General features: G+C 35.8%; 1 protein-coding gene across 1 annotated transcript; it reads left to right on the top strand.

The window, feature by feature from the left end:
• Window positions 1-8,841: 8,841 nt before the first annotated feature.
• Window positions 8,842-19,445, top strand: LOC142633018 (akuammiline synthase 2-like). The gene is made up of 5 exons (XM_075807307.1): window positions 8,842-9,556; window positions 10,755-10,764; window positions 16,397-16,709; window positions 18,774-19,021; window positions 19,130-19,445. The coding sequence occupies exons 1-5, from the start codon at window positions 8,842-8,844 to the stop codon at window positions 19,443-19,445; spliced, it is 1,602 nt and encodes a 533-aa protein (XP_075663422.1).
• Window positions 19,446-20,747: the final 1,302 nt, after the last annotated feature.

The raw sequence follows: 20,747 nt of genomic DNA, 5'->3' as shown, positions 1-20,747 counted from the left end.
ATTCAAGTACTCCGCGATTATTACCGTATGGATTATAAAAACAATATTTATTGCAAGTATCAAACATCCCGATCACGAAGTAAAGGATCAAAATATATCCAGCCATTCTTCTTTCTTTTAACCTGAAAAGGGATTGGATAATGTTTCTCTTTAAAAATAATTCCTTTTTTGTGTTTTTTTTTTTTTTTTGAATAGAAACACATCTCTTATTTATTTTTATTTTCTTTCAGAAGACATCTCTTTTATGTTAAATGTGTTACAAAATGCTCAAAGTTAGTTTATTTTTTAAAAAAAATTAAAAAGCTAAATTGTTTGCAAAAACAAAAGGCAAAAAGCAAATAATTTTGAAGCAAATCCCAAATTCACTAATGTCCTGTTAATTTTATACAAAAGATGAGACAATAAAATAAGTAAAAGGTAGAATTTTTCTAGTTTGGCTATAGCTTTTTGCTTTCTGCCTTTTTTCAAATAATTTAACTTTTAGGGTTTTTTTTTATTAAACTAACTTTTAGTTTTTTTTGTTACACATTAACATAAAACTAAACAAAAACTATATCTTTTTAATGGAAATAAACTATATCTTTTAATAAATAATAAATACCATGAAAATAAGATACAGGAAATAAACAAAAGCCAAATGCGTTGCATCCATTTATTGAGTCTTAATATGTTTTTTTTTTTTATTACAGTACATAATTTACTAGAAATACTAAATAGAGTTTTAATATTTTTCCTTTTGTTGCTTGAACGTTACTATTATTGTTATTGTTATTGTTATTGTTATTGTTATTGTTATTATTGTTGTTATGAAATATATATATATATATATATATATATATATATATATATATATATATAAATGAACACAAATCACAATGCCTAGTATTTAGTATTGTCATATACGTTTGTCACTAGCTCAGGTTTAGACGTTTAGTAATCTATATTTTTGTTTATGCATTTTTGTCTAAACAAAAAATCGATCGGTATCTTGGTTTGATAATAAAGAATTATCATAAAAGTGAACGTCATAGAATGAAACTTTCTAAAATAAAAATGTGCACATTTATATAATAAATAAATAAATAATAAATTTGAAATTATATTATGGTATAAAATATAAAGCCCAACCTCAAAAACCTTACATATCTAAATTAGAACAAACCATTGCAGACTAAATTATAGCGGCTTAAGAGCATATAGACATTGCAAAGAGACAATGGTAAGGTGAAAGTTTTTTTTATTTTAACATATAACTCACTATTCTACGTAGAGAATCCCAAGGATCCACAATAACATTTTACATCTTGTGAAAACTAAACCAAAATTCATCTTAAACAAGGCACACAAGCATATGAACAAGTACACCAATAACATTTTACATCTTGTGAAAACTAAACCAGAATACAGAAACGCAACACCAAGAATAGTTACACATTGTTCTCCATAATAATATTGCCATTGGGAAAAACTCAGTTACTTTTAAAAACTCAAAAAAAATGACAACATTTATATCACATTATTAACTTCAAAACCATACCTTTTTTTTCAGTTACTAAGTTTGAGCATGTAGGCTTTAGCGACCTCCAATAGTTCTCGTCTCTCAGCGACAGAAAGACACTAGTTGAGCTCCACAAAACCCTTAAATCCATACTCCTCATGGAGCTTTGAGAGTGCCTTAGCTTCTGTAAGGTTGAATTTATTCAATCATGTGTTGGCTTTATTCCGTGCCAAATTTGCTTATAATTTAGCAATTAGTTACCCTGTATTTATGTGGGAATTATGTAAGGGTAGTGTGTGAAAAAGTGTGAAGAAATCTCAGATGTGTGCACTCAAGAAAAGCCTCGCGATTGGATCTCGCAACTAGCGAGTCACCAAAGGTGGCACATGTGTGGAGCATGCAGGGAAGCTGAAGGGTCGTGACAGCTGGAGCACTACATGACAAAACTTCCAGTCTGGCCAGGCAGTTAGCTCACGGCTCAAACTCACAACTCGTTCCAATCGCAAGGTCGAGTTGCCAAAATGCCCTGTTTGGATAAAACCTGACATTTCACATTCCTCATACACTCTACTATAAATACCCTTATAGCCACGAAATTTTGAGAGCTTCCAGAGAGATTTTTGAGAGAAAAACCCTAGAAAAAAACAAGATTGACTCATCCACAATTTTCATCTTTTGATTCTCCAAATCCCTCTATTCTCACCCTTTCCATTGACATATCCTTGAGAGGTACATTTAACCAAATCCTTATCTCAACATACCCATATCAGTGAGGAGGTGTTTTGGTGCTTGGGAAACAATTCAGAAGGGACCAATTCATTTGGTTGATGCAATAGGCTTATTGCAAGATTCGGTAAGCTAGAGAAGACAAGGTTCGGCGTAACCCTGTTGGAGCAAAAAGCTTAGAGGGCTTAGGTGCACTTGGTAGATTAGGCTTGGAGGGTCTTCTGCTATTCATGTATCCCAACTTCATTCTCTAGTGGATTATTGACCGCTTGGAGGCGGCAGAGAGGTTTTTCGCTGAGTTTTTTGATTTCCACTTCGATAACACATCGTTGTGTTATCTTTGTATTTGCATCCTTCTTCCCTTTCTCTTTACCTTTTAATTACTATTGTGTTCGAGATTAGATAAGGTTTAGAGTGTGTTACCAATTTGGTTATAGCTTATACTTCATTTTCCACACATATATTGTTTGATTATAAGCTTGTGTTGGTAATTGTAAATTTGGGGGCCTAAACGTTTATAGGTATTTTACACACTATTTGAACTTTCAGCTTCCTACATGTTGGTAATAGGCAAAAGACGCTCAAGCTTCAATGTCTCTGCCATCTCAACAGCTACGGCTTTAGCTTGTGCCATTTTGGCTTCTTGATCAATGAGTTTCTGATGAATCACTCAAAAATCTTCCAAGAACGCATTGTGGGGCTTCACTTCCTCTAGATTCCCCATTTCCTTTGGATTTTCCGCCATTTGTAAGTAGGCAGAGAAAATGATTTTTTTTTTTTTTTTTTGCTTGTTTGAAGAGTTTCTAGTGTGTCTAATCAAAAATACCTTGTTGTTTGACTCATTTTACGGCTTCTTTGTCTATTTATGTTTTTTGGTCCAATTCGGTCTTATCCGATCGAATTCAGTCCATTCTTTCTAATTCGGTTCCACATCAGTCTTATTCGGTCCAGTTTGGTCTATTCAATCCATTCTTTCTAATTTAGTCTACTTCGTTCTTATTCGGTCCACTTTGATCCATTCGGTCCATTTCTGTGTATTTAGGTCCTATTCGGTCTATTTAGTACATTTGGTCTACTTCAATCTATTTTGGTCTAATTTGGTCCAATGCACTTACTTAAGAACGGAGAGTTTATCTTTCAATTGAAATTACATATTTCAAATCCAAATTTATAATATATATATATATATATCTTAAACTTGTTCGAAATTCTATTAGATTTTAGCAATTTAATGAATTCCAACTCATTTCAAACTCATCTATTTATTTATTTTATTTTACCTAAAAAGAGACAACTAAACATTACTTATTGTTTAGTTCTAAGGTACTATTACATCACATTCAAACGTTAGAGCCACTGTACTTAGCACTTAGGCCTGGCAAATATCGAGAAATATTAATCTATGATTATGTCTACCACTTTCTATTACCATTTGCAATATTTAATCTGTCTAATAATAATAAGGTAAAAATGCAAGGCTCACTCTCTTAAGTCTTATCAAAATTCATTTTAGGCCTCTAACTTTAATTTTATTCAATTAAATCTTCTAAATTTCAAATATATTCAATTTATGTCTTTCATCAGTTGTTGTTGGATAATTGCCGTTAGTGAACATTATTTTTTGGTTTTTTTAATTAAAAAATATGACAAAATAATAAAAATATTTTTCTAAAAAACAAAACACATATGAGAAAAAAAATTGCCTTTAGCTGTTACACAAATTCAAGAATATTGATCCACAATTTTTCAATTCAATTCAGTGGGCTCCAACATCACTGTTTTAAGGTCAGTTTGAATCAAGCTCAACTGTTGAAGCATTAATCCAAGGCTCAAACCCCTACCCCAACACAAATACTTCAAAGCTTACACATCTTAGCCCAATCCGGTTAGATTCAATTACCACCACAAACAATTGAGTCAACAAACCAATATCCTAACCTTTTGTTTACCTAGAGACGTCCCTGGATCACATCAAGCCCACCATTTAACTTAAAGTCATTTCCTAGTTCACCCTATAGTCCATACCCAAATACATGAGATATCCACTCTTAAAGTCCACCAAACATGAACCCATGATTGAACTGCCATGTGGAAAGTGGAAACTATGGTTACCATCCAAATCCAATTAAGGAAGACATCCATTTCATATCCAACCTCCCAAAAACAAAGACCCACAAATCTGTTAGGATTAGTGCCCTTAAATCCTATTGTATGATATTATGTATGTTATTACGTATGACATTATATATGACTTAATGTTGTGTTTAGTAAATTTGTTTTATTATTATCTTAAAATAATGGCAACATGAATATTGGGACATTATCATATAGTCCATGAGATGCATAGTATGTGATTTATGTGAAAAGTCACAGAAGATATAAATCACAAGTTCTTTGTAGACTCAGAATTGTAATTTGTAGTCGGTGATGAAATTGGGTATTTCATCTACGAAGGCTATAACATATCAACTAAAATGATTTGTCTTGATCATGAAAATGGAGATTTCTAGTTGGTATGTTGATATGTTTTAAGAGTTAAGACATATCGAACTGGACCGCTGTGAGATTTATTATTCTCCTAACGACTGTCAAATGAATAATAAACTCACGACTTATATTTGCATGAACTCTTAATCCTGAGAGAATAATGAACTTGATCATGAGGTGTAGGTTGCTTTGATATATTAGGAGTGAGATCTAAAATAACGGTCAAAACCTCAGTATGTTGGGCAACCACATTTAGTGTTGATGGAACATATATTCTCAAGATGGAATTCATAATCTCTTAACGGGAATACAAAATATTCCTTTGAGATAAGTTTAATAGGTTTGTTATTCAGAGAGTTAGGCCTAACCACTTTGGTAAGAAGTTACTAAAGTATATATTTATAAAATTGGATTTCACAAATATATGGTGAATAACTTAAAGGATTAAACCGGGTACTCAAGAATAAGATGTAGTAATTTACAAAGTGGCAGTTTACATTCATGACTTTGTATTACTACGAATATTTTATGAAGGGGTTGCATGTACAATAAAGTCTTGGGATATAATTTATAAATAAGGACTAGAATGCAACTATATTTATATAGTGGTATTAAATATAGTTAATGGTAACTTTGGACTTGTCAAAAGTTGACAGAAAAGCCCAAGACCCATTGGAGTTAGCGTCTTATTAGTCCATTTTGGTCCCACTCCAATCCACACACTTAAGCCCAATTGGAAAGGCCCAAAAGGCCAGCCCAATTAGATAATCAGTTAGATACAAAGGGAGAAACATACAGAATTTTTGTGAGAGAGAAAATTGTAAGAACACTATTGTGAAGTGGTGTATGCGAGTGCTAGAGACTTTGACATTCTCCCTTTGTAAACTGATTGAGAGACCACACATCTTGGGCGTTAGTGGAATTTAAGTGAAGATTGAAAGTATTCTCAAGTGCTTCTGATCTTCGATTTTGAAATCACTGCTCTAAAGTACACTCTCTTGTTCTCAAATTATGAAACTTACATAGTACATGTTAACTTTTATGAATGAAGTAGATCCGTTATTTTTCCGCTACGTATGTTTTGTATGCAACACAAACATGCATTTTTCCATCAAAATCATGGTTATTGCTCTCATACTATTTTTGAAAACCACGAGGAGGAAGTCAACCCTATTCCTAGCCAATCTCACATTGAAAAGAAGCCAATAGAAAGAATGGAGAATGTGTTACAAATGGTGAAAAGGCCCAAAGATTTAATAAGGATTTAGACCAACAAGTCTATCACTATTCTCAAATGCTGGTGTGCTCCAAAGTTCCAAATACATTTTCTGTATAGTTTGACAGAAGGGATTGTCAAACAACCCATTTGAAGATGTATGTGAGGGCTCTTCAGCCACTAGGGGCCAATGAAGAGTTGCGAGGCAATATCACCGTAATACTGAGGTTAACATTACACGAAGGGGCCTAAAGACTACTAAACCACATACAAAGGAGACCTTTTCAGCTTTCATTATTAGATGGAGATCAAAGGCTGCCCAAATGATTATAAGACCTAATGAAGAAGAACAAATCATGATGATTGTAAATAATCTTCTACCCAATTATCAAGCATGTATTTGCCCATTACTTTGCCTCACTTTAAAGCATTACTGGCAGTTAGCACACAAGTGGAGGATGCCATCAGTAGTGGTGTACTAAATAATGAAGAAGCTCTTAAAGGTTCCAAGCTAGTGGTTCCAACAACATGTGGACTAAAGTGACCTAAGTGGACTGATTTGAACGAAATGGATCAAAATGGACCGAAATAGGCCAAATTGGACCTTATAGACCAAATTGAATCTAATGAACTGAAATAGACCAAATTGGACCAAAATGCTACTCTGATGTGACTCAATAAGTGTGTAGTAACAATAAATGTTATACTTCAATGTTTAGATACAATTATGTAGATAGCTCTCAAAAATCTATCTCTTAGTTCTTAGTTGTATGAAATCTAGTATAACAAGCCTTTATATATATGACCCAAATAGTGTTTATTAAAACACAACCAACTTCAAATAAAATTTGTCAGGAAAAAACTAATTTCCCAATTTCTAATCGATTGAGAGTCAATCTTATAAAATCTTATTCAATCTAATTCTTCTAAGATACTATTCTCAATCAATTAAGAGTATATCGAGCCTCAATAAAAGGTCAGTCAAGATTAAGAAACTGCTTTCTCTTAAACTAAATCTTGGACCCTTAATCTTCTACTTGTGACTCGACATTTCAATGCAAAAAATATTTTCACATCATGAAATTTGCCACAACTTTGGAATATTTGAGGACAAGAAATTAGGAATAGAGACTACCGAACAAGAGACACAACACGTGAGACTTTTTTAGCTTTCATAATTTCATTAGTAGATGGAAGACAGGCTACCCAAATGACTGTAAGACCTAATGAAGAAGAACAAATTCAGATGATTATAAAGAATCTTCTTCCCAGTTATCAGAGATTCACAATAATCTATTTTCCCATTATTGGCCAGACTTCAAAAAATTAATAGCATTGGGCATGCAAGAGGAGGATTCCATCAACAATGGTATGCTTAAAAATGAAGAAGCTCCTAAATCCAAAAGGTTGCAAACTAGTGGTTCCAATAGCAAGTTCCTTTAAGTTTCCAATATCAACAAACCACCGCCATATAAGAGCACTTATAATCTATTTCACCAAGGAGAAATTTCCATGAATTTTTTATGCCATTCCAGCAAGGTCCTTTGGAAACTTAAGGCTGCTTGCTTAATCACGTCAAACCCTGACCTTTTGCTAGCCCGATTCTAGTAATTTTAGTATCACATAAAAAAATATTACATCTTATGTGGTAAATTGTGGTGAGTTAGACTATGATTGTCTGTCTATTACTTTCACATTAATCTACAATTTTTTCTCAACCACTCATATTTTATCACGTAAATAGTTGTGATTTTTTATTATATATTGGTCCTGAAAGTTTTGCTTGCTCACCTCCACAAACTGTATTGTTGCCTTACGTCAAACTATTCGAGATCTGATTAACCAAGAAATCAATACTCCACCATCTCCACCCAATCGTCCGAACACCAAATATTACAATCAAGCCTCTTCAAATCATGACTTCTAAAACCTTCGGAATATTATAGCAATGGAGTAGGATTTTATTTTTGGATTTTTCCCTATTTTATTTGTTTATTTTTGTTTCCTTCTTTTATTGATCTTAACAACCTTCTTCCCCCCGCTACCGAACAACAATGGAGCTGGGCTTGGCAACCTTACCTCGAATGTCTTGATTCCATTGTTTTGTTTTAGAAGTGATTCCACACATATCAGACATTTTTCGTTGTACTCCTTGATCACTAGGTATATCAGTTTTATAGCAAATACTTTCTCTCATATATATATGCACAATAATGAGAAACAAAATCCACGTTAACTTCAATACACTTACATTACAGGTTTTGAAAACCAAACTTAATTGGTTCAAATATCGAAGTCTCAAGCATATTAATCTTGTTAAATAACAATCACAACTTAAGGATGCCTCTATGTTATCATTTTGCTAATAAACCTTTGCTACATATACACACACACACACACACTTTCTCTCATATATATATGCACAATAATGAGAAACAAAATCCACGTTAACTTCAATACACTTACATTACAGGTTTTGAAAACCAAACTTAATTGGCTCAAATATCGAAGTCTCAAGCATATTAATCTTGTTAAATAACAATCACAACTTAAGGATGCCTCTATGTTATCATTTTGCTAATAAACCTTTGCTACATACACACACACACACACACACATATATATATATATAATTAATATGCTCTCTATGTTATCATTTTGCTAATAAATTAATTAACTTTTGCAACATGTTAAATAGATAATACAACTTTATATTCTACAATGTTCCTTTGCTCACCATTTCATTCCTTAACTAGCTTTCAAGAAGATTCTCTCCAACAACTACACGGACAGTTTATGGCTCTATATTATTGGTTAAGAGCTCAGTGGAATGCACTATAAGAGAAGTTTAATAGCTAGGGATGTTAATTAGGCCATAGTCAATCCTGTTTGAGTTTCATTTTGAAAGCAAAAAATGAATATGGTGAAGGTTGCTATACAGGCCAGAGTGACCATCAAACCATCCTCACCAACACCACAGAACCTCAAAATCTTCAAGCTTTCCCTCCTAGACCAAATTGCACCTCCAGAGTACGTGCCAAGGATATTTTACTATGCATGCAATGACATAACAAAGTTCATCAAACCCCAGGAGCGAATTAATCAGCTAAAGGAATCGCTATCACAAGCCTTAACTCATATCTATCCACTTTCTGGAAGGGTCAGAGAGAACCTTTTCATTGAGTGTAATGATGAGGGGGTGGACTTTTTAGAAGCCAAAGCGAACTGCACACTCTTGGAGATTCTCAATCTGCCTGAAGTTAGTGTACTTGATCAATTCCTTCCTCATGATTGTCATTGCAATAAATCATCCATGGAAGCCCAATTGGCCATTCAGGTTAATACTTTTAGCTGTGGAGGAATGGCTATTGGTACATGCGCATTGCACAAGATTGTTGATGGAGGCACATTTTCTTCATTTCTCAACATGTGGGCTGAAATCACTACGGGTGCTGGTGATAATTTGTCTCCAATCTTTCCAGGGCCAAATCTCTTCTCACCAAGAGATTTATCAGGCTTAGTGCCAAGGTTTGACGGAGTACCAAAAGCAAAGTGCGTTACAAAAAGATTTGTGTTCCCGGGCTCAAAGATCGCTTCACTAAAGGAAATAATAACTGCTAGTAACACTAATAAGAATAAAAATCTTCTGTCTTACTGGTGCGGACACAAAATATAGGTCCCCAATTATACACACGTATGGGAGGAAGAGCAAAAAGAAGACGGCCCAACCTATGGCCTTATGGATGGAGCCTATTAGTTATTGGGCTTGAGATTTTGCAAGCCCGAACATTTAATAATTAGGGTTTTGTGTTGTGAGTTATTTAATAATTAGGGTTTTGTGTTGTTAGCTATTTAAACACTTTTTCTGATTATTGTAAAACAGCTTTTGACAATTATAAAAAAACGTTTGTTCTTTTTTACACTGGTGCCGACTCCAGTTTGCTTGGTGCTGACTCCAAGCAACCCTTAGGTGTTGACTCCTAGGGTTTATCCTATCATTTTTCTGTTCTATTATACTATTGTGGTTGTCCTACGTCAGTTTTGGTATCAGAGCAGACTTCCGGTCCATTCAACATAACCGTAGATAACCATGCAAAGCCATCAAAAACAAAAGAGTAAGCCAACAATGACAATACCTTTCAAGTTTTTGCCCCATGAGATCTTATACAAGCCCAAGCCAACCCTTGCAATCCGTGTATTCCCCCAAGCCCCACATGAGTTTCTCACTCCCAAACCAACAGAGAAGCCAGCGGTGCCTCCCAAGCTGGTGACCACCATCTGTGCCCGCCTCTGATCTCAGAACCCACAGCCCACAAAAAAAAAAAAGGAGAGAAGAAGAAGCAGAGACCCACGGACCCAGCCGCCAACACCCACCAGCCACCGCGAAGCCCAACAGCCGCCATAGCCACCAACCGCCGCAAAGTCCAACCGTCACCAGCCACCAGCCGTTAGCCGCCGCGAAACCCAGCACTTCACTAACCGCCGCGAAGCCCAAACGTCACCGCTGCTGAGGACTTCGATCACCGCCGATGCCAAGGCCGAGACGAACAGCCTCCAGCTCCGCCGATGACTCCAGCAACTCTAGCTGCTACCTCCGTCGACGGCTCCAGTCGATGACTCCACCATTTCTTTTCTTTCTCTTTTAGTTTTTGTTGTTGTTTCTAATAGCTTCTTTAGTTCAGTGTTATGTTTTGGGAGTTGGGTTAGCAGATTCTTGTTTTAAGCTGTAGTCTTTTATTGTATTTCACCAACAAAAAAAAAAAACAAAAAAAAAGACATTGTTGCTGTGACAGCCCATTTCTTGTATTGGGCTTTAATTGTTTTCACAGGTTCCTCAGTCCAAGTCAATTCACTACTTGAAGAGCAGATCGTGGCTGCCTAATGCAATACGTGGAGCCACTGATTAGGGTACAATTCTGACTCTATATTTTTGGTGGATTCAATTTTATCTCATTAAAAAAAATATTATCTTTATGTTTTTTTTATGTGCATATCCCACCATACTCCATTATCCTATCCAGTTTGTGCTCAAATTAATCATTTTACTATTTGTGTCCTCTTTTAGTACCCACTCTAAAATTCCAAAAAAAAAAACAAAACAAAACAAAACCAATTTCTTTGAAATATCCGATTCTTATTATTAATTGTGGAGCTTCTTGGAATTTGACGTTTATTTGGGCTATCTCTTAATACTGTGAACACTGTCACTATTTATTTGCAATTCCTTCCTTTGATTCATCGATCTAGTCCCTACATGCACTTTTGCTTGACCTTTAATTTTACATTGAGAATTGATTACTTGAATTTTTGGGAATCTCAACTGCATTCATAAATATTGTGTTGCATGCATCTACGTAGTGGTCGCGTCATGTCAAACCATGAACATCAATCCACGTCCGAATCTAGGCCCTCTTTAAAGCAAACCATAGGAGACCTAGCTAAGAGTGTCCGTGATTTGCTGGATAGGGTAGAGCAAATTAAAACATCTCAAAGAGAGACCACTAACCATGAAGGAGATAACATGCATGGGCAAAATAACAATGGTCACTTTAATAGGGCTCCACACTTCGAACATAATCACTATAATCACTATGGTCCTAGGGATTATGATGATAGGATGTCTAAGGAAAGGATAGAAGCACCCACCTTTGATGGCTGCCTAGACCCATGAGTTTTCACTGATTGGTTACGTCAAATGGAGAAATTCTTTGACTATTACCATTGGGCTGAGAATAGGAAAGTGAGGTATGCTAGGATGAAGTTAATTGGGAGAGCTGATCTTTTCTGGGAGGACCTTGAGGAAACCCTTAGGCGACGACGTGAGCCCCCTATTATTGATTGGATGGAGATGAAGGACTCCCTCTCGAGGAATTATCTTCCTCCAACTTATAGGAGCTCCCTCATTGAGGAATGGGATCACCTAAGACAAGGCACTGCTCCTGTGACCGAATACATAGAGAAATTCAAGGAATTCCATAGGCAAATTCGAATAGTTGAGGAAGAGGTTGTCACACTCAATAGGTTTAAGAAAGGTTTAAATGCTAACCTACAAGGTGAGATTATCACCCGAGGAGTCACCACCTTAAGAGAAGCCTATGACCTTGTTAGGAATTGTGAGTTAGCATCCAAATCTATCTTTTGGTGACGTTCTGAGCTTCGAAGCATTCCTCCCAACCCTCAACCTTTTGGTAGCAAACCTAAACTTGCCTTATCCCCTAAGGTCAACCCCAATAGCATCCCGATACAAAAAGAGGACAAGGGAAAAGGTGTGATCAATGAGCCCTCAAGATTAGGCTCTCGCCTCCAATGCTTCAAATGCAATGGGATTGGACATGTCGCAGCTAGATGTCCCTCTAGGACCCTTGTCATTCAAGAGGATGATGAAAATGTAGAAAATGTTGAAGAGCTAGTGTATGACCCAAATGCTGAAGAAGTCCAAGATGTTGAGGCCGAATGGAAAGATGATCCCAGCTAACTCACGTGCATTAGAGCCATCTCCCCTCAAGTTGATGATTCCCAGGCTGTTTTTGGTGTCCCTAGAGTGAATGTGGTAAGGTGTGCTTTGACAGAACAAAGGGAAACTGATGATTGGCGAAGAAGTGCCATCTTCCAGACTTACACTAAGTGTGGAGACAAAACGTGCAAGGTTATTATAGATAGTGGGAGTTGCATTAATGCGGTGTCCTCTAACGTTGTTTCCCGCCTAGGCTTGAAATTGATCCCACAACCTAACCCATATAAAGTTTCTTGGGTGGATACTTCCTCCATAGCCATAAAAGAAAGATGTGTTGTCCCACTTCAATTCCTCACCTACAAGGCAGAAATATGGTGTGACGTAATTCCCATGGATGTAGGGCATATTATCTTAGGTAGACCTTGGCTTTATGATCTAGATGTCACCCTTCATGGGCGATCCAATTCTTGCTCATTTATGTTTGGAGGCAAGAAGATTGTGTTTAATCCTTTGAAACCCAAGCCAATCAACATGAGCAAGAAGCCAGAAGTGCCGAAGGCGAAAGGTCTGAACATCATAAGCCCAAAGGCATTTAAAAGGGTAGCAGTTCAAGAATCCATTGTGTTTGTCTTGGTTGCTAGGGAACTTCGTGGAGAGACCTGTGAGGAGCAACCTAAAGAAGCGAGGTCCGTGCTCCAGGAATTTAAGGATGTTTTCTCTGAGGAACTCCCCGATCATTTACCGCCCATGCGTGATATCCAACACGCCATAGATTTTGTGCCCAGAGCGACCCTACCTAACTTGCCCCATTATAGGATGAACCCTGCAGAACATGCCGAGTTGCAAAGACAAGTAGAAGAACTACTTAGAAAGGGTTTCGCTCGTGTGAGCCCTTGTGCGAGCCCTTGTGCAGTCCCTGCACTCTTAACTCCAAAGAAAGATGGGACTTGGAGGATGTGTGTTGATAGTCGTGCCATCAACAAGATCACTGTGAAGTATCGTTTTCCTATCCCTCGGTTGGATGACATGTTGGATATGATGACTAGAGCAACGATCTTCTCCAAGATAGACTTAAAAAGTGGCTATCATCAAATTAGGGTTCGTCATAGTGATGAGTGGAAAACTGCCTTCAAGACGAAAAATGGTTTATATGAGTGGATGGTTATGCCTTTTGGATTGTCCAATGCTCCTAGTACTTTTATGAGAGTGATGACTCAAGTGCTTAAGCCTTTTATGGGAAAATTCTTGGTTGTGTATTTTGATGATATCCTCATTTATAGTAAGTCTAGGGAGCAACACTTAGACCACCTAACTCAAGTTTGTACAACCCTTAGAAAGGAGAGTTTATATGGTAACCTCAAGAAGTGCTCTTTCTTTACAGATAAAGTTGTCTTCCTAGGTTTCATAGTGTCATCTGAAGGAGTTTCTGCCGACCCCCAGAAGGTTCAAGCCATTATGGATTGACCCGAGCCCAAAACTATACATGAGATTCGAAGCTTTCATGGGATCGCTTCCTTTTATCGCCGATTCATTAAAGGATTTAGTACCATTATGTCCCCCATCACTGACTGCTTGAAACATGGGGAGTTTATTTGGACAAAAATTGCTACTAAGGCCTTCAAAGAGGTGAAACAGAAGATGACTGAGGCACCTGTCATGCGTCTCCCTGATTTCACCGAGCCTTTTGAAGTGGAATGTGATGCCTCAGGTATTGGCCTATGGGGAGTACTTAGTCAAGAGCGCCACCCAATTGCCTATTTCAGTGAGAAGTTGAATGATGCTAAGCAAAAGTATTCCACATATGACAAAGAATTTTATGCCATTGTACGAGCTCTTTGGCATTAGTGCCATTACTTGTTGTCTCGAGAGTTTATTATCTACTATGATCATGAAGCTTTGCACTATCTCAATTCCCAAAAGAAGCTAAATTTTAGGCACGGTAGTTGGGTTGAATTTCTGCAACGTTACTACTTTGTGGTGAAACATAGGGCGAGAGTTGAGAATAAGGCTGCTGATGCACTGAGTCGAAGAGTGTCTTTGCTCCCAGTCATGAGTGTTAAGGTCACTGGGTTTGAACGACTTAAGGATGACTATCAGTCATGCCAAGATTTTGGGGAGCTCTACACTAGCCTAAGTAATGCTTCACACCCCGTCTTGGATGATTATACCCTTCAGGATGGTTACTTGTTCAAAGCCAACAAGTTGTGTATCCCTCGGTCGTCAGTGAGAGATTTTCTAGTTTGAGAGATACATGCAGGAGGCCTTGCAGGTCATTTTGGCCGAGATAAGACAATTGAGGAAGTGGAACGTCAATTCTATTGGCCTGGTCTTAAGAGGGGTGTTGCTAAGATAGTTGGTCAATGTCGTACATGTCAACTAGCCAAACATCGCAAGCAAAACACTGGTCTGTACATGCCTTTACCTGTGCCAGATCGCCCGTGGCAGGACGTGAGTATGGACTTTGTACTAGGTTTGCCCCGCACCTTTAGGAAGCATGATTCTATCCTAGTAGTTGTCGATCGCTTCTCTAAGATGGCTCATTTCCTACCATGTTCTAAGACTTCTGATGCTTCTAAAATTGCAAAGCTTTACTTTGATGAGATTGTCAAGCTTTATGGTCTCCCCAAAATCATAGTGTCTGATAAGGATGTTCGCTTCATGAGTTATTTTTGGAAGACCTTGTGGCATTTAGTAGGCACCAAATTGAAATTTTCCACGGCATTTCATCCTCAAACCGATGGTCAAACTGAGGTGGTTAATCGTAGCCTAGGGAACCTCCTTCGGTGTCTAGTGGGTGAAGCCAATCGAAATTGGGATTCAATTCTTCCTATAGCCCAACTTGCATATAATAGCTCTGTTAACAGGTCTATAGGCGTTAGTCCTTTTGAGGTTGTGCATGGAAGCCCTTAGATCTTTTGCCCATGTCCCTACATGTTAGGATTTCTGAATCTGCTGAGGCATTCGCACGACATGTTCATGATTTGCATACTGAGACTCACAAAAAAATTCAGGTAAGTAATTCTCAATATAAAATTCATGTTGATACTCATCGGCGTCATGCAGAATTTCAGGTAGGAGATTATGTCATGATTCGGATCCGACCTGAACGATTTCCCTTTGGGACCGTTAAGAAATTGCAGGCTCGTAGTGCCGGTCCGTTCAAGGTATTGAAACGAATAGGCCCACATGCATATGTCATTGACCTTCCTCATGATTATGGTATTAACTCCTCTTTTAATATTGAGGATCTAGTTGCTTATAAAAGGCCTACAGCTATTCCTGATACTCATTTTGATGAGCCTTTGCTTAATCCTATTGATGCCCCTATGCCTACCCCTTTACCCTTAAATTTGCCCTATGCACATAAAGAATCTATTGATGCTATTTTAGATGAGCAAATTGTTTCTACCAGGGATGGAGGAGTTCACCGTTTCCTAGTTCGGTGGCGCGGGCGACCAGATTCTGATTGCACATGGATTACTAGAGATGAGCTACAGCGACTAGATCCTGACTTACTGGAGTACTATCAGAGCTCTTCAGCTTTCCACTCGACGGGGTCGAGTTCCTCTCACCCGGGGGGAGTTGGTGCGGACACAAGATATAGGCCCCCAATTATACACACGTATGGGAGGAAGAGCAAAAAGAAGACGGCTCAACCTGTGGCCTTATGGATGAAGCCTATTAGTTATTGGGCTTGAGATTCTGCAAGCCCAAACATTTAATAATTAGGGTTTTGTGTTGTGAGCTATTTAATAATTAGGGTTTTGTGTTGTTAGCTATTTAAACACTTTTTCTGATTATTGTAAGACAGCTTTTGACAATTATAAAAAAACGTTTGTTCTTTTTTACACTGGTACCGACTCCAGTTTGCTTGGTGCTGACTCCAAGCAGCCCTTAGGTGCTGACTCCTAGGGTTTATCCTATCATTTTTCTGCTCTATTATACTATTGTGGTTGTCCTACGTCACTTACTCTAAATGTTCTGCCAATAGCAATCTGTCACATGTCTTTTTTAGTCCAACCCGCATTGAAGTGGTGTCAACACTAATATGGAAATGTGCAATGGTAGTGTCTAAAGCAAGAGCAGGGTCCTTAAGTCCTTCTATTATGACACATGCTGTGGATTTACGTCCAAGAAATGATCCACCCCTTCCAAAATGTGCTGCTGGGAATCTTTCTTGGTTGATGCAAGGTGAAAATGGGTTTTCAGTGATGAGTGATTCTCTTAAACAAATTGGAGAAACAAAAAATTTTGAAGTATTCAGGTCCATTAGTTGGGCCAATTACCGACTATATGAAGCTGATTTTTGTTGGGGAAAGCCTATTTGGGTAAGTACGGCTGCATTGGCGTTCAAGAACATTATAATCTTCATTGAAACGAGAGTGAATTCTGGACTTGAAGCATGGGTGACCATCGAGGAGCAAGACATGGATATTTTTTAGCAAAATCAAGAGCTTCGACCCTTTGTTTCCTCCATTAAGTATGTTTAAAATTTACTGTTCCAAGTGTTAACTGTCAACCATATGAGCTTTTCGTTTTTAGATTAGGGTTGTGTTTTGTTTCTGAGTAAAATGTTTGTCCCAGTTTTTGGAGCATTGAAACTAGTATGTGTTTTTCTAAGCCCTATACCATGGATTTGTTATTGTGGATTTGTTTTTATTAACTAATACTTGATTTCTTAAAAGTAAATTAAGTACCATACAAAAAGAAAAGATAGCTCACATTACTGTCCATATTCTAAATTCTAATTACTATCTTAAATATTTATAATCCATTTAATAATATAAAATTTACAAAAGACAAAAAAAGTGGAAAAAAAAAATTTACCTAGTACTTGATTTCTTGAAAGTAAAGTACCATACAAGAAAAAAAAAAAAAAAAAAAAAAAAGGGTAAATCACTCAATAGCCTACCATCTAAATACTAATTACTATCTTAAATATTTATAATCCACTTAATAATATAAAATTTACAAAAAAAAATTGAAAAAAAAAACTTACTCAATACTTGATTTCTTTAAAGTAAAATACCATACAAAAAAAATTAAGATAAATCACTCTACAGTCCACAATCTAAATACTAATTAAATATTTATAATCCACTTAAAGAAAAAAAGTGGAAAAAAAAATTATCTAGTACTTGATTTCCGGGAAGTAAAGTACCATATAAAAAGAAAAAAAATGATAAAGATAAATCACTCCACATTTCATACTTTGAATACTAATTACTATCTTAAATATTTATAATCCACTTAATAATATAAAATTTACAAAAAAAATTGAAAAAAAAAATTTACTCAATATTTAATTTCTTAAAAGTAAAGTACCGTATATTATTATAACAGATTTTCAAAAATATTTTACACCCAAACAGACTCATTCTACATAAATGCATGCTTGCCATTAATACTTTGCCTCATTATATTTTTATAAGTTAATCAATACAGAGTTACACTTATTAATTTATTAGGGTAACTTAGATAATGTAATTTGTGATTTAACTTATTTATTAGGCTTTTTCATTTTAATCTCCTTATTTATTAGGGTAGCTAGACAAAGTTTAGAAAGAAAAGAAAAACCTATTAGACTAAAATTCATCATGTTGATCATGATTTTTTTTTTTTTTAAGTTAAGAGATGAATCGAAGGAATAGGACTCATGCTGAAAATTTAAAGATAGTTAAAAGAAAAAAAAAAATCCTTTATCTCACTAATAGTGTTTTATTTTATGTTCCACTACTTAAAATGTCATATATTAATTTTTTTTTTCTTTTAAATTTTAGTTTGTTTATAAGAAACTAAAAAATATTATAAGATTTTTATTCCAGCTAGAGATATCATAATTAATTGTTAGGCATCATTATTAAGGAGTAAAATGAACATTCAAAAGAAGCAAAAGAATTAAATAACAACTATCAAATGCAAGACTTTTTGGGGCTGATTTTGAAAAATCTAGATAAATTGTAATTAAATTTTAGGAAACATTTTTGTTTTTGGAGAAAAACTTAGGGTTTCACCTACTACCTATGTACAAGAGCACTAGAGGGAAGCTTCATTTGAGGGACCTATATTTTCTAGAGTAGTTTATAGCACTCTAGCCTACTTCTCCATCAAGAACCGTTGACCAAGAAGATTAAGCGGTTTATCTTTTCTTTTAAAAATGTTTTTATAGGGAGATTAAAAATGTATTTAGTATTAACTTATAAAAATTTTATGTGGCAAAATATTATTAGAGCTTGTGAATATAGAGTTTTTTTCCCCTTTGTTTTGCCCTTTCCTACTGGATAGCTAGTCTCTTTCTCCTCCAACTTAATTAAGAGAATGAAATAATATTTTTCTGGTCCTAAGTGCTTGATTTTAATGAACTTTCTTGTGATGTAGAGCTGGGTACTTAGTGGCTCATTGACGTAATGATGTTTGGTGGGTACTCTGGTCCTAAATATTCTGCCAATAGCAATCTGTCACACGTCTTTTTTAGTCCAACCCGCATTGAAGTGGTGTCAGCACTAATATGGAAATGTGCAATGGAAGTGTCTAAAGCAAGATCAGGGTCCTTAAGTCCTTCTATTATGACACATGCTGTGGATTCACGTCCAAGAAATGATCCACCCCTACCAAAATGTGCTGCTGTGAATCTTTCTTGGTTGGCAATTGCACCGCACCAACAATGGAGAGCCCTAGAGAGTTGCATCATCTGGCAAATGAAATCCGAAATGCAATAAAGAAAATAGACAAGGAATACATATATAAGGAAGATGCAAGGTGAAAATGGGTTTTCAGTGATGAGTGATTCTCTTAAACAAATTGGGGAACTAGTACCAAAAAATGTTGAAGTATTCAGGTTCATCAGTTGGGCCAATTACCGACTATATGAAGCTGATTTTGGTTGGGGAAAGCCTATTTGGGTAAGTACGGCTCCATTGGCATTCAAGAACATTATAATCTTCATTGAAACGAGAGTGAATTCTGGACTTGAAGCATGGGTGACCATGGAAGAGCAAGACATGGATATTTTTGAGCAAAATCAAGAGCTTTGTTCATTTGTTGACTCCATTGAGTATGTTTAAAGTCTAATTGTCAGCTGTATGAGCTTTATAGCCTTTTATTACTTAGATTAAGGTTGCGTTTTATTTCTGAGTAAAATAAATGTCCCAGTTTTTGGGCATTGAAACTAGTCTGTGTTTTTTCTTCTTATTTTTTTTAGAAGAAGTCTGTGTTTTTCTAAGTCCTAAACTATGGATTTGTTGTTATTGCGGATTTGTATTTATTATAGTCTAGATTTTGTGAGATTGTTCTATGTTAAATGTTGGTATAGTGAATTTTTTGTTTATTATGAATAATAAATTTTTATTTTTATTCAATATAAAAATATGAAGAAAATTTTATTTTCCATAAAAACCAAATGCCAAAAATATTTTTTAAGAATAATTTTAAGAATGGAACAAAAAAATTGAAAAACCCATTTTCCCTTAATAATTTTGAAAAATATTTTACACCCAAACAAATGCATTCTACATAAATGCCTTCCATTAATACTTTGCCACATTATATTTTTATTAGTTAATTGATACAGAGTTACACTTTGAATACAATTTTAATCTCCTTATTTATTAGGGAGACAAAGTTTAGAATGAAAAGAAAAACCTAGTAGACTAAATATTCATCATGTTGATCACGACATTTATCTTCTTTTTTTTAAGTTTAGAGATAAATCAAAAGAAGTGGATTCATATTGAAAATTCAAAGACAATTAAAAGAACAAAATCTTTTGTCTCATTAATAGTGTAAGGACACAATTTGAGCTCGAACTCACAATCAAAAGGAAATGGGTCTGAAATGCCTTTTACAATAAAATTTGTAGAGAGTGGGCTTAAAATCTAGGTTCTAATAATGTTAGATAACAACAATGATGGGCTTTGATCACAAAGATATACACAAGGAACTGTTTATATGAAAGAATCTTCTCCTCGAACACAAGCCGAGGATGACTTATATTACTTCTTCCTAATACAGATTACAATTATAGATAATAAGGTCTACAGTGTTTTTTCTCCTTTTCTCCTGATCCCCTCTCCTCAAGATCCCTTCTCCTTTTTATATCCCCTTATTCTCCTCTTCTTCATGCTCTACGTCAGGGTTAAATTGCTGATTTAGATACTCGTCTCATCCACCTCCCTTATAGTCTTTGGAGACAAAAGCCAGGCTAAACTTTGATGCTCAGATCTCACTTCTCCATTAATGCGGCCAAAATAGTAGTTGCAGAGTATTCAATGCGGGAGTGGTGGTAACAGCTTTGTCTTAGATATTCCACCGCCCTTCTTCTTATCTTCCATATTTTTCATGTTTACCCTTACCTATAGGATTTTTCT

The sequence above is a fragment of the Castanea sativa genome, chromosome 4 (assembly GCF_040712315.1).
Source record: "Castanea sativa cultivar Marrone di Chiusa Pesio chromosome 4, ASM4071231v1".
In the NCBI taxonomy this organism is placed as follows: domain Eukaryota; kingdom Viridiplantae; phylum Streptophyta; class Magnoliopsida; order Fagales; family Fagaceae; genus Castanea; species Castanea sativa.
Note: the sequence above shows the minus strand (reverse complement) of the source record. Positions and strands in the feature narration are given on the sequence as shown.